The sequence below is a fragment of the Anas acuta genome, chromosome 14, assembly GCF_963932015.1.
Source record: "Anas acuta chromosome 14, bAnaAcu1.1, whole genome shotgun sequence".
Classification (NCBI taxonomy): Eukaryota; Metazoa; Chordata; class Aves; order Anseriformes; family Anatidae; genus Anas; species Anas acuta.
In genome coordinates, this window is record NC_088992.1 from 9727823 (window position 1) to 9738887 (window position 11065).

Here is an 11065-nt window from a genome sequence, read left to right on the forward strand (position 1 = left end):
CCGCCCCCGGCGGGCGGAAGGCAGCGGGGCGGCGGGGCCGGGCCTTGTTTCCGGGGGAGCGGCGGGGCTCAGCCAGCGTGTCCCGGCACCGGGACCGGCACCGGTGCCCTTACCGGGACCGGGACCTCCGGGGACCGCTATGGGGCCGGGCCGCCGCAGGGCTGCGCTCCGCCTGCGCGGCGGCGGGTGAGAGGGGACGGGGACGGGTGGGGGGACACCGGGAGGAGGGGACAAGGGGACACACCGGGAGGATGGGGGGGTGACACCGGGATGGGGGGGACACCGGGGGGTCCCCGCTGACCTCCAGCCGTGCCCCCAGGTCCCTGGGGCTCCTGCCCGGCAAGGTGTCCGTCTTCCAGCTCTTCTTCGCCGCGCTGCTGCTGGGTTTCGCCTCCCTGCTCTGGCTGCAGCTCAGCTGCTCGGGCGAGGGGGCACCCCCAGGGAGAGGGGTCCCCCGCCGACCCTGCCCTCCCGAGCCCCGAGCCCCCCCGGTTACCGACGACGACCCGTCCTGGGGTCCCCACCGCCTGGCCCTGCTCGTCCCTTTCCGCGAGCGCTTCGAGGAGCTGCTGGCCTTCGTGCCCTACATGCACCGCTTCCTGAGCGAGAAGAGGATCCGCCACCACATCCTGGTGCTCAACCAGGTGGATCACTTCAGGTACCCCCCAGCACGAAGCTCGGGGGTGGGGGAGCCCCCTCTCCAAACCGAGGGGCTCCAAACCGAGGGGAGCCCCCTCTCCAAACCGAGGGGTTCCCGCTGGCCTCTCGGTGCCGAGGAGCTCGGGGCACGCACGGTGAGGAGTCGGGGCCATGGCACGGTGCTCTGAAGCTTACAGAAGGACAAAGCAGTGCCTTATTTCCTTCCCTGCCATCCTTTTTAATCAAGAAGGGAACTCAGTCCCCAATTCAGTACCCCAGATGTTGCAGCTTTCTTCCCGGTGCCACTCAGCCCCCAACCTCTGGGGACGCGGAGTTCCTTGAGGTGTTTGGAAGTGCCGTAGCTTGCCCCGTGCTGCTCCCAGCCTTTGACCCCTCCGTGCTGGAAGGGGCTGAACCTCTCTGTACGTTGCTCTTAGGCTGAGCGTGCACAGCTCTGCAAAAGGGCACAGCCTCAGGACGTGCAGCTGGAGCACCTGGAGCTGTGCAGCCAGGGGACACCATGTTTGTGTGCGCACAGAGGGGATTCGTGGTGACAACCCCTGTTTTTGGGGACCAGGTTGGGGCTGTGGGGCACGGGAGGTGGATGTGCAGGGATAACAGCTGCTGTGCGTGGTGCTGAGAGCCCCTGGTCCCTCGGCAGGTTTAACAGAGCGTCCCTGATCAACGTGGGCTTCCTGGAGAGCGGCAACGACACCGACTACATCGCGATGCACGACGTCGACCTCCTGCCCCTCAACGAGCAGCTGGATTACGGCTACCCCGAGGCAGGGCCCTTCCACGTGGCGTCCCCGGAGCTGCACCCGCTGTACCACTATAAAACCTACGTGGGTGGCATCCTGCTGCTCACCAAGCAGCACTACGAGATGGTGAGCCTGTGGGTGGGACACCGCGGCCGGTTTGGGGTACGGCGTGGTCTTGGCACGTAGTCCGTGCTTGGGAAGGGAGAAAAGGAGTCAAAATGCTACGGGGACAGGAGGGGGAAAGCTGAAGGTGTCCCTGGTGCTGGTGTCTGCTCCCTGCGCCACGAGGAGCTGTGCTGTGGCTGCAGGAGGAGAGCAGGACCCTGGCTGGTACCGTGCCCCTCTCGTTTCAGTGCAACGGCATGTCCAACCGCTTCTGGGGCTGGGGCCGGGAGGACGATGAGTTTTACCGACGTATCAAAGGAGCTGGTCTCCAGGTAAGCTGTGCTCCGTGGCCTCCTCAGTTGGAATTCTTGCAGTGGCTTTACGGAAGCTTTGCTCTGCTCCCAGGTTCGCCGCCCCACTGGAATCACGACTGGGTACGAGACCTTCCAGCACCTCCATGACCCAGCCTGGAGAAAGAGAGACCAGAAGCGCATCGCTGCGCAGAAGCAGGTGAGGCCTGATGGAGGAGCACCATGGGAGATGCGGGTTGTTACCACCACGTGCCCGGAGCCCTCCCTGCCAGCTCCCTGCTCCTCGCCCAGGCACCGGCTGCTTTCTCATGAGCATTTTCATGTTTTTCTCTCCCTCAGGAACAGTTCAAGGTGGATCGTGAGGGAGGCCTGAACAACGTGCGGTACCGAATCGAGTCACGGACGGCCCTGAGCGTGGCAGGAGCCCCCTGCACCGTCCTTAATATCTTGCTGGACTGTGACACAAACGAGACCCCCTGGTGCACGTTTGGCTGAGCCCGTCCCCGTGCGCTGTGCTCGTGCCGAGGCGCCGGGGCTGCCGCCGAGCTGCTTGGAGCAGGCAGGATTTGCGCAGCAGGCAAGCGTGGCGGTGCTGGCAAGACGCAGAGGAACAGGAAGGGCTGAGGACTTGTCTTTGCTGGGACCAGCAGAAGAGGCCAAGAGCAGGACTCCGTGGCACTGCTGCAAACGCCGGTGCTGCCTCCCAGGGCAGGTGCAGGAGGCGTTTTATTCTGTGCTGGACGTGGCGGAGCTGCCACCCGGTTCAGAGGACAATAAAGAACTGTCAGGGCATCAATCAGGGAATGCCCTGCAACACGCAGCACTGCTACTTCTTTTCCTGTTGCCTTCCCCTGACTGGTTTCAGTGCAGCCATTTCTAGCTCGGCCTCTGGACAGGGACACCGCTCTGCTTCAGAGGGGTGTGAGGGCCATGGTGTGGGCTCAGGACTTGTCTGGGTCAGTGAAAGGCTCGGGGAAGGTGCCTGGGCCAGGTAGCCACGCCAGCCCCAGGGTGCTGGATGCAAGATAGGGAGGAGGAGGGAAATATCCCTGTCTGGCTGCTGAGAAGGTGCCTGGGGGCACTGCAGCAGGGATCCAGGGCTGGGGACGCAGGGAAGGTCCCTCTGGCCTGGCTGGTGATCCTCACCTGATCCTGGTGATCCTGGCTGCGGCCCTGTGAGCTGCCAGTGCTTTGGGTTTGGTGGAAATCAGCCCCACCTGCACCATTTGCTGGGAAGCGTGATCCCATCAGCACAGGAGGGGCAGGGCAAGGGCCTGAGCCCCATGATAGTCCTGGTCACTGTCCCCAAAGCTGATGGCTGTGCTGCCAATGCTTGTACCAGGAGTGAGCAGGCTCTGTGACCTCTAGGATGCTTCTGCTCACCCTGACCCTCCAGCTCTGGGCTCCTTTCCTCCCGCGGCCTGGCCTGGCCACTTGCTGGAGCTGCTGGGTGAATCCGTGCCGTGCTGCTCCAAAGCACAGGGGGCTCGGGCTGGCTCGCAGACACTGCCATGTGTGGGGTGCACGATGCTGCCTCCGGGGCCCTGGCACCCGTTCCTGGTGCTGCTGCCTCCTCAAGCTGGGCAGCGCCTCCCAGCCAAGCATTTGGCCCCGTCACCAGCGCTGCGCCGGGCTGGCACCCGGCCTGCCGCCTTGCCTGGTCCCCTTCTGTCCCTGTCCCTTCTGCCTGGCGCTTCCTGAAGCAGTTGCCTTGCCTCCCAACAGAAGCTGTCACCATCCCGGGAAGCCAAGGAGCTTCTTGTCCCACGGGGACACGGCACCTCCGGGGAGGAGCCGAAAGCGTCAGAGCTGTGTGAGGGTCTCAAACCACATGGGGGGCGCGGGTCCTGCTGGATCTGCTGCCACCTGCCCTCCGTGCTGCTCCGGAGCTGGGTGAGGAGTGCAGGGCCCTGAGTACCGGGGTGCTGCCTTCAAGGAGGGGTCAAGGTGTCGGCGAGGCTCAGCCCGAGCTCCTTGCATCATCCAACGCGCAGCCTGTGCTCCTCCCCAGCTCGGGGCCTGTCCTTGCCCCGGGGCAGGGGGGAACGCGCTGCCTAGGAGCTCCCCAGGGCCTCTCCGCCCTGCCGGCCCTACCGCAGGGTGTGGGCTCACCCGGCCAGCGCCGCCTTGGCTCTTTATGTCCTTGTCCCCAGCCTGGCGCTGATATCCTGCATGAAGCTTGCAGGCTGCTTTGGTCCCGTGCATGGAGGCGTCTCCTAGACCCATTTTGTCCTTGGCTGTGGGGCGATGTCAGCCCAGCATCCCCACTGCAAAGGCCCACGGTGTGTCACAGGGCCCAGTCCCTTTTCCATCCCTTGGGTTTTGGGATTGGCCATCCCTACGTCAGCCACCTATCTGTGCCCGAGCCGCAGCCTGGGCTGGTGGAGGCAGATCAAAGGATCCAAAATAGATGACACAGTTTCGTCAGGTTTCACGAAGCCGGAGCTGTGCAGAAGCAGAGAGCATATGTGCACCTCGCACTTCGCTCAGCGCTAAAGGCTCCTCTCCCGCTGCCTGGCAGCTATTTCTCAGCTCCGCTCGCAGCCCCCTCATCCTCCGGGTGCTTTTGTGGAAGAGGCGCCGTGCTGGAGACCCGGCTTCCTTTTATAGCCCTCAATGTGCCTCGGAGGTCGCTCAGCTCCGCTCCCCCCCCCCCACGCACTTTGTTATTAGCAATGGCCCAGCGGGAGGGGCTGAGGCTTTTCCCCACCGCGTTTTTGCAGATGGTAACACCCTGCCTCACAGCCGCCCGTGTCCCGGGAGCCCCGCGGGGCCCAGCCGGAGGCCTCCTGCCATTTCTATGCTTGGCTGGGTTCTCTGCAGCCCTTAGGAGGGGTCACGGCTCCATCTCACCCCAGGACGCTCGGAGGCAGCGAGGGCTCCTGCAGGCCCAGCCCTGCCCCTCTGCCTCTCCCCCCCTTCTGGGGCCCGAATTGCCGCAGCGAGCTGTGCGGGGGCTGCTGCAGGCACACGGGTGCCTTCTATTGCCAGGCTGGTTCAGACCAGGCAGTTCCCAAAGTGCTGGTGGCCGACAGAGCTGCGGTGGCATCGTGACGGTGCGGGGAGAGGCCGGGGAGCTGCCATCACCCCGTGGGGACGTGCCGGAGGGAGCACAGCCCGTGATGGGGCCGGGATGTGGCGGCAGGAAGCGGGGCAGACGGGAAGGGATGCGATGAGTGCCCGTCACGAGTCAGCCCAGCATCTCCACAACCTGCCTGGGCCTCGCTCCAGTCATCTGTCACCGCCTGCCCCTGCAGCAGGGAAATGGGGACAAACGTGTGCGTGGCCACAGGCTGCTGGGGATGGGGTAGGAAGCCGGGGTTTGTGTGGGAGGTGATGGATGAAGGGGCTGCGAGGGAGGGCAGGGCATGGCACTGCTGCCCCTTAGGGCCAACACCTTTCAAATCCTCCTCTCATCGCCTCCTTGCCCCAAACCCAAGCTCGGGGGGCACCACCACAGCCACGCGGTGCTCCGAGGCCGCCTGTGTGGTGCCGGGGAACACGGGGCTGGCGGGTGCGGTGGCGGCGTGCCTTGGCAGCAGGCCGAGGATAAGGCGAGCGTGCGAGCCCGGGGACAGGGACGGGGACAGCGTGTGCGTGTGGGTGAGCACTGGCAGCACAGCTTGAGGGCTGCGGCGGGGGGGGGCTGGCAGCCGCCGGGACCCAGGCCGGAGGAGGACGGGTGGGAGAGCTGCCACCGGTGTCCCGCTCCCCGGGGTGACCTCAAGCAGCGGGTGCCCATGTGGACGGACGGACGAAGCCCACCGCCCGCCACCGAGGGACACCCGGTGCTGCCCCCCCCGGAGCCCACCGGGGGGCTTCCAGCGGGCACTCGGAGCCTCTCCCCGGGTGCTCCACCACCCTCCACTGCAAGGCCCGAGCCGTGCGGCCTCCCCCGGTGCTCCGGGAAGGGAGGGAGGGAGGTGGGGGGGGGGAACAAGGGCCCGGGATCCCGATGCCCCCGCCCCTCCCCGGGGCCGCCCCGCCCGGGCGCCGCCCGCCTCCGCTCCGCGATTTGCCGCTGCCGGCTCCGCCCGCTCCCCGCGCGGCCGCGGCCGAGGGGCGCGTTCAAACGCGGCGAGGGAAGGAGCCGGAGCGGAGCGGAGCCGGGCTGGGCAGCGCCGGGACCCGCAGCGCCGCCGGCATGGTGAGTGCAGCCCCGGGAACACCGGGCTCCGGGAACGCCGCCGGTTCGGCCCCCCCCACCCCCCCCCCCCACCCCAATTTCCCTCCTCCCCAATTTCCCTCCAGCCTCGCTGCTTTGTCCTCTGCCCTCCGGGGCCTCGCTTCGTGCCCCCCCCTCCCCGGTTCGCCGCGAGCATCCCCCCGGTTGTGCCTCTCCCCCCCCCCATAACCGGGGAGCAGCCCCCGCCGTGCCCACGGGGGACGGGGAGAGGCCGCAGCGAGCAGGGCCCCACCGGGGAGCAGCCCCCGAGCCGGGCACGGGCACGGTGCTGCGGAGCCATCCCCCCCCTCCCGGTGCCTCCCGTCCCACCGGAGCTCTCCCGGGGCCTGACCTACTTCCCCGGCCGCTCCCCGGGGAGCAGCAGCGGCTTCGCCCGGTGGGGGGCTGCCCCATGCCCCACCGGGGCTACCGACCCCCGACCCCCCCCCAGGGCACCCCTCGAGGGTCTCTCCCCCGCCCCGGGTCCTCGCCGCGGGGGTGCCGGTGCCCGGAGCAGGTGCTGTGCTCCCGGAGGGAGGTGACAGCGCAGGCCGGGAGCTGTCAGACAGGTTTGTGCGTGGCACCAATTATCCCGGCTGTTTGTTTACCCGCCGTGGGGAGCCCAGAACCAGGGCAGCTTCCTGGGTGTAGCCCTCCCCCGGCCTCAATATGGGGGCTCCGCGGCCTCACGCCAAGCCCCGGCGTCACCGTGAGCCTCTACGGGAGGCTGCGGGTCCCCGAGGGTCCCCAATATTGTGGCTGCGTGTGCCTGGCTTGGCCGGGGGCCGCGTTGGCCTCTCCCGGTCCGTGGGGAGCGGGCGGCGAGGCCGAAGACGTGCCGGCGGCCTTCCGGCCCCGCGGGGCACAGGGAGGCCCGGCCACCTGCGCAGGAAGCTGCATTGTCCTGGCGGCCTCCTTCCCCTTCCTCCCGCCTCCGTCCCACGGCCGCGTCCGGCCTCCGCTGGGCTCGGGGCCGCAGGGTGGGAGCCCCAGACCCAAGGGCGGAGGAGCCGAGGCCAAGCAGGAGCCTCGCCGTGGAGCGGGAGACGCGTTTGCTCGGCGGGGAGGCCGAGCCGAGAGGCCAAACGGGGCTGCGGCATTTTGGGGGGTGCCTGGGGGCTGTCCCCAGCCACGTTGCTGTAGCCCTGGCGGGATGGGATGGGCTCGTGGGGTCGTGCAGCTCCGAGCTCGGTGCCAGCCGCCGGTAATAACTGTGGCCCTGCAGAGGGGGCAGGGAAAAGGGGAGGCCGGCGTGGGGAGGCCGCGCGGAGGTTCCTGGGGAGGGGGCGGCTGGGTGCCGCCGGGCCGGGGCTGGCGCCAGGCCCAGGCAGGTGCTGCCGGCTCCCGAACTCGCCCGCCTGGCTGGGCGGCAGGTGCCTGTTCTGGTGGCGGCCCCGGCCGCGGGCGGGAGGTGGGGCTGGGTGTGGGAGGGAGGCGCTGCGCCACCGGGGGGGGGGGGTGGTGGTGAAGGGGGAGCCCCCACCGCCGTGCTCAAGGATCCCGGGGGAACTGCTGGGGGTCCCCCCAAACCCGGTGCTGGAAGCCTTTAGGGTCACTGGGACAGGGGATGCAGGAGGTGGGGGGAATGAATGAAGGGACAGCAGTGGGCATCGCTGCACCCCTTGTGCAAGCAGGGGGTCCCCGAGGGTGGGGTGATTTTTGGGAGCGGGGCAGTCCCGGCCTTGCTGACTCTGTCTCTCCTTTGGCAGCGCTGGTCCCGGGTTTTTCTCTAATTCTCCATGGCAGCAGCACAGGGCCCTGTGACCTGTGAGCCCGACACCCGCGTCCTCGGCACCTACCTCTCCTCTGTGCCCGTCGGCAGCATGGGCAGCGTGGGCAGCCTGGTGGAGAAGCAGGACCTGTCCCCCCTGGAGCTGCGGGCCCCGCTGGGGGGCTCGCGGGGGCTCCGGCAGCCCGACGGCTTGCTCCGCAAGGGGCCGAGCCAGCGGGAGCTCTTCGGCTACCTGCACGGGGCCAAAAAGGAGACGCGGTCCGAGCGGAAGCACCAAACTTCGGGTGCCTGCTACAAGCGGGACTACGAGAGTGACCGCGAGAACCGGTCCCCTGAGCGCTGCTCCCGGGAGCATCACCGCGGGTCCGACTTCTCCAAGAGCTCGCTGCCTGAGCGGGGCCGCTTCGACAAGGTGAAATAGGAAATTTGTCCCCGAAAACGTGCCCTGCTCTGGGGTGGCTGGGGCTGGAGCAGAATGTGCTGGGAGTGGGAGGTGGGGTGGAGGGGGTTTGGGGATGTTCAGGTGCGGTGGTGGGGCTGGGAGCGAATGGGTTTTCTCTGGCTGGAGCTCCGGGGGGGCTCAGCCTGACCCCACTCGTATTTTTGCAGTGCCGCATCAGGCCCTCGGCCTTCAAGGCGGTGGCCGGGAAGGGGCTGGTCTCCATGCAGGGCCTCTCCTCGTCCAAGGGGCAGAAGCTGTCCAAGAGTAACGGCAGCCTGCACACGCTGCTGTCGCAGAGCAGCACGGCGCCCTCGCAGCACGGCCCGCTCCGCACCCACCTGCTCCACGCCATCAGCCTGGATGAGGCCTCCGACTCCAGCCACAACTCCATCCAGAGCTTCCCCTCCTACGGCTCCCGCCTCAAACCCGCCCAGAGCCAGTTCAGCGCCTCCATGGGCCACATCAACCACATCGGGGGGTCCCTGGATAGGGTGTCCCGGAACCCCAGGGACCCCCTGGCTCCTGAAAAGGCCCCCCTGTCCTGCAAAAGCATGGCCACGCTGAGCCGGCTGCAGAGCCCCGGGGAGCCCCCGCCGCCCTACGAGTTCACCTACTCCCTGGAAGACGCGGTGAAGCAGCTGGAGGATCGGCTGCAGGAGAGCGGGGGAGAGCTGCGGCAGCTCAAGAGGAGCCTCAGCGAGACCGAGGACCCCTTCACGCAGGTGAGACGTGGGGCTGGGGCTGTGCTGGGTGTCCCTGGGCAGTGGTGATGGGGTGGAAGGAGCTGTGAAGGTGCTGGTGTCCTGCCACGGTGGCTGGGAGTGCCCAAACGTGGGGGGATCCATGTCGTGTTGTGGGGCAGGAGCAGCTGGGGAGCTGCTGTTAAAGCTCTGCTCCTCAGCTGGAGCTGGGAGGGCATAGCCTGGCTGAGCTGCTGGGTTTCTGAGAGGTCTCTGGGACCTCCGGGGAGCCTTCCTGGGTGCTGATCCTGGACAGGATGCAGTGTCCCCAATGCCTCTCTGTGCTGGCAGGTGTTTGAAGACAAGCAGCGGCTGTGGCTGGATGAGCTGGAGGACCTGAAGCAGATGTACATGGCCAGGCTGCAGCAGGTGACGCAGCAGGCGCAGCGCGGGCAGCGGGCGCTGCAGCTGCAGCTCTACAAGGCGCAGCAGGAGAAGAAGCGGCTGCAGGAGGAGCTGAACATGCAGCAGTGCCAGTGCGAGGAGGCCAAGCTGCGGCAGTCCCAGGGCGAGCGTGTCAGCCCCAAGCTGGAGGAGACCAAGTGGGAGGTGAGTCCCCTTCCTTCCCTCCTGGCTATGCGGCCACGATGGGGGCCGTGGTTCTCTGCTCTGGTGTCACTCATGGCCACGGGATGGGAGAAAAAAGCCAAGCATGGTGCTTGTGTTCTCCCAGGGATGCCATGGTGATTAAAACGGGGTGCTGGCTCCTTGCTCACTGCTTGCCTGTGCCCTGCAGGTGTGTCAGAAGGCAGCCGAAATCTCCCTGCTGAAGCAGCAGCTCCGGGACACCCAGGAGGAGATGGCTCAGAAGCTGGGCGAGATCTTCAGCCTGAAGACGCAGCTGCGAGAGGCCAAGGCTGAGGTCCAAGCCCGGGACTCGCAGCTGGCGCAGCTGGCGGACTCCTTCCAGAGCCCCCCGGAGCCCGGCGCCTCGCTGCCGCTGGGCGACGACCCCATGCCAGCGTGCCAGGACTTCCCTGGCTGTGAGACGGATGACTCCAAGTGCCGGGGCCTCCACAGCGACTCCGCGGAGCCCCTGGAGCGCCAGGTGGAGTGGCTGTGGGCCGAGCTGCTGCGGGAGCGGCGCCAGGGCCAGCTGCAGGCCGTGAACTTTGAGTTGGAGAGGAAAACCTGGCAGGAGGAGAAGGAGAAGGTGCTGCGGTACCAGCGGGAGCTCCAGGCCAGCTACATGGAGATGTATCACCGCAGCCAGGCGCTGGAGCGCGAGCTGCGCCAGCTGCGCTCGGAGCCCAGGGACGTCGGGGCCGACTCGCCCTGGATCGAGCGAGTGGAGTCCTCCAAGATCTGAGGGGCAGGGCGCCCGTGGGACCGCCGAGGGGGAAGGGCTCTCGCTGCTGCAGTGGGATGAGCGTGGGGCCACGAGGCTCAGCCGCTCGGCCCTGCCCTGGGGAGAAGGACCCATGGCCACGAGGGAACTTTTCCTTCTTGCAGCGCTTCAGGCCCATGGGGGGTGGTCTCCAGAGAGGGGATCGCCCGTGCCAGGGCAGGGGTCTTGCATGTGCCCCGTGCTCTGCCGCCAGGAGCGCTTGCCCTACGATCCCCTCAGTCGTGGGGGCAGAGACCAGAAGCCCTGTGAGACATTCCCCGTCCCTCCTGCTCTGCCTCCCCTTTTCCCTTCACCCCAGTAACTTAATATCTTGCTAAGGAGAGGCTCAAGCCCTGTCCTCCTGCTCCAGCTCCTGTGGCCCAGCTGGTGCTGCTGCAGCTGGGGAAGGTGAGGGAGGAAAATCTGGGCGAGAGGGAGCTGCCCCCTTCATGTCCCCAGTGCTGTGGCTGTTCTGCAGCAGAGGGGGGGTTACTGCAGCTTCCCTGCACCGAGGCTGGGCAAGGAGAGGAGGGGAGGGCCTCGTGCAACGACAACGGGTGGGAGCCCCCCGGGCCGTGCCCTGAGAAGCTGAAGCATCCCCACACCTCCACCCTGCAGGGGGAGAGGTGTTGGAAGGAGCCGGCGCTGTGCTTGTAACGTGGAGCCTCCGGAAGGCCAGGCGGGGCCCCCTCTCCTTGGCCTTTCCTGCAATAAACCCGGATTTCGTTCTTCTGCCCTTGGCCTCTGCTTTCTCTCTCCCGGGGGTTGCCTGGCAGGGGGGGATGAGCTGCCAGCCGGGGCGAGCCGCCGCGTTGGGGAGGGGAAGGAGGCGGCGCGGGGCTG

General features: G+C 67.4%; 2 protein-coding genes across 3 annotated transcripts; both read left to right on the forward strand.

Annotated features, from left to right (window-relative positions):
• The first annotated feature begins 11 nt into the window (after window positions 1–11).
• B4GALT7 (beta-1,4-galactosyltransferase 7) lies at window positions 12–2636 on the forward strand. Its single transcript, XM_068698391.1, has 6 exons — window positions 12–186; window positions 320–658; window positions 1301–1526; window positions 1754–1837; window positions 1911–2015; window positions 2156–2636. The coding sequence occupies exons 1-6, from the start codon at window positions 140–142 to the stop codon at window positions 2309–2311; spliced, it is 957 nt and encodes a 318-aa protein (XP_068554492.1). The 5' UTR covers window positions 12–139; the 3' UTR covers window positions 2312–2636.
• Window positions 2637–5782: 3146 nt separating this feature from the next.
• N4BP3 (NEDD4 binding protein 3) lies at window positions 5783–10957 on the forward strand. Of its 2 annotated transcripts, none has more exons than XM_068698578.1 (5): window positions 5783–5963; window positions 7691–8125; window positions 8323–8877; window positions 9187–9444; window positions 9632–10957. In XM_068698578.1, the coding sequence occupies exons 2-5, from the start codon at window positions 7721–7723 to the stop codon at window positions 10202–10204; spliced, it is 1791 nt and encodes a 596-aa protein (XP_068554679.1). In that variant the 5' UTR covers window positions 5783–5963; window positions 7691–7720; the 3' UTR covers window positions 10205–10957. The 2 variants fall into 2 exon arrangements, with proteins under 2 accessions (XP_068554679.1, XP_068554680.1); XM_068698579.1 differs by lacking the exon at window positions 5783–5963 and adding an exon at window positions 6289–7185.
• Window positions 10958–11065: the final 108 nt, after the last annotated feature.

What these genes read in the sequence shown, in the direction of transcription:
- B4GALT7 (XM_068698391.1), top strand. Translation starts at nt 140, where the DNA reads ATGGGGCCGGGCCGCCGCAGGGCTGCGCTCCGCCTGCGCGGCGGCGG. An exon ending in CCAAGCAGCACTACGAGATG is followed by an intron (nt 1,527 to 1,753) that starts GTGAGCCTGTGG and finishes CTCTCGTTTCAG; the next exon opens with TGCAACGGCATGTCCAACCG. An exon ending in GCATCGCTGCGCAGAAGCAG is followed by an intron (nt 2,016 to 2,155) that starts GTGAGGCCTGAT and finishes TCTCTCCCTCAG; the next exon opens with GAACAGTTCAAGGTGGATCG.
- N4BP3 (XM_068698578.1), top strand. Translation starts at nt 7,721, where the DNA reads ATGGCAGCAGCACAGGGCCCTGTGACCTGTGAGCCCGACACCCGCGTC. An exon ending in CCGAGGACCCCTTCACGCAG is followed by an intron (nt 8,878 to 9,186) that starts GTGAGACGTGGG and finishes CTGTGCTGGCAG; the next exon opens with GTGTTTGAAGACAAGCAGCG. An exon ending in TGGAGGAGACCAAGTGGGAG is followed by an intron (nt 9,445 to 9,631) that starts GTGAGTCCCCTT and finishes TGTGCCCTGCAG; the next exon opens with GTGTGTCAGAAGGCAGCCGA.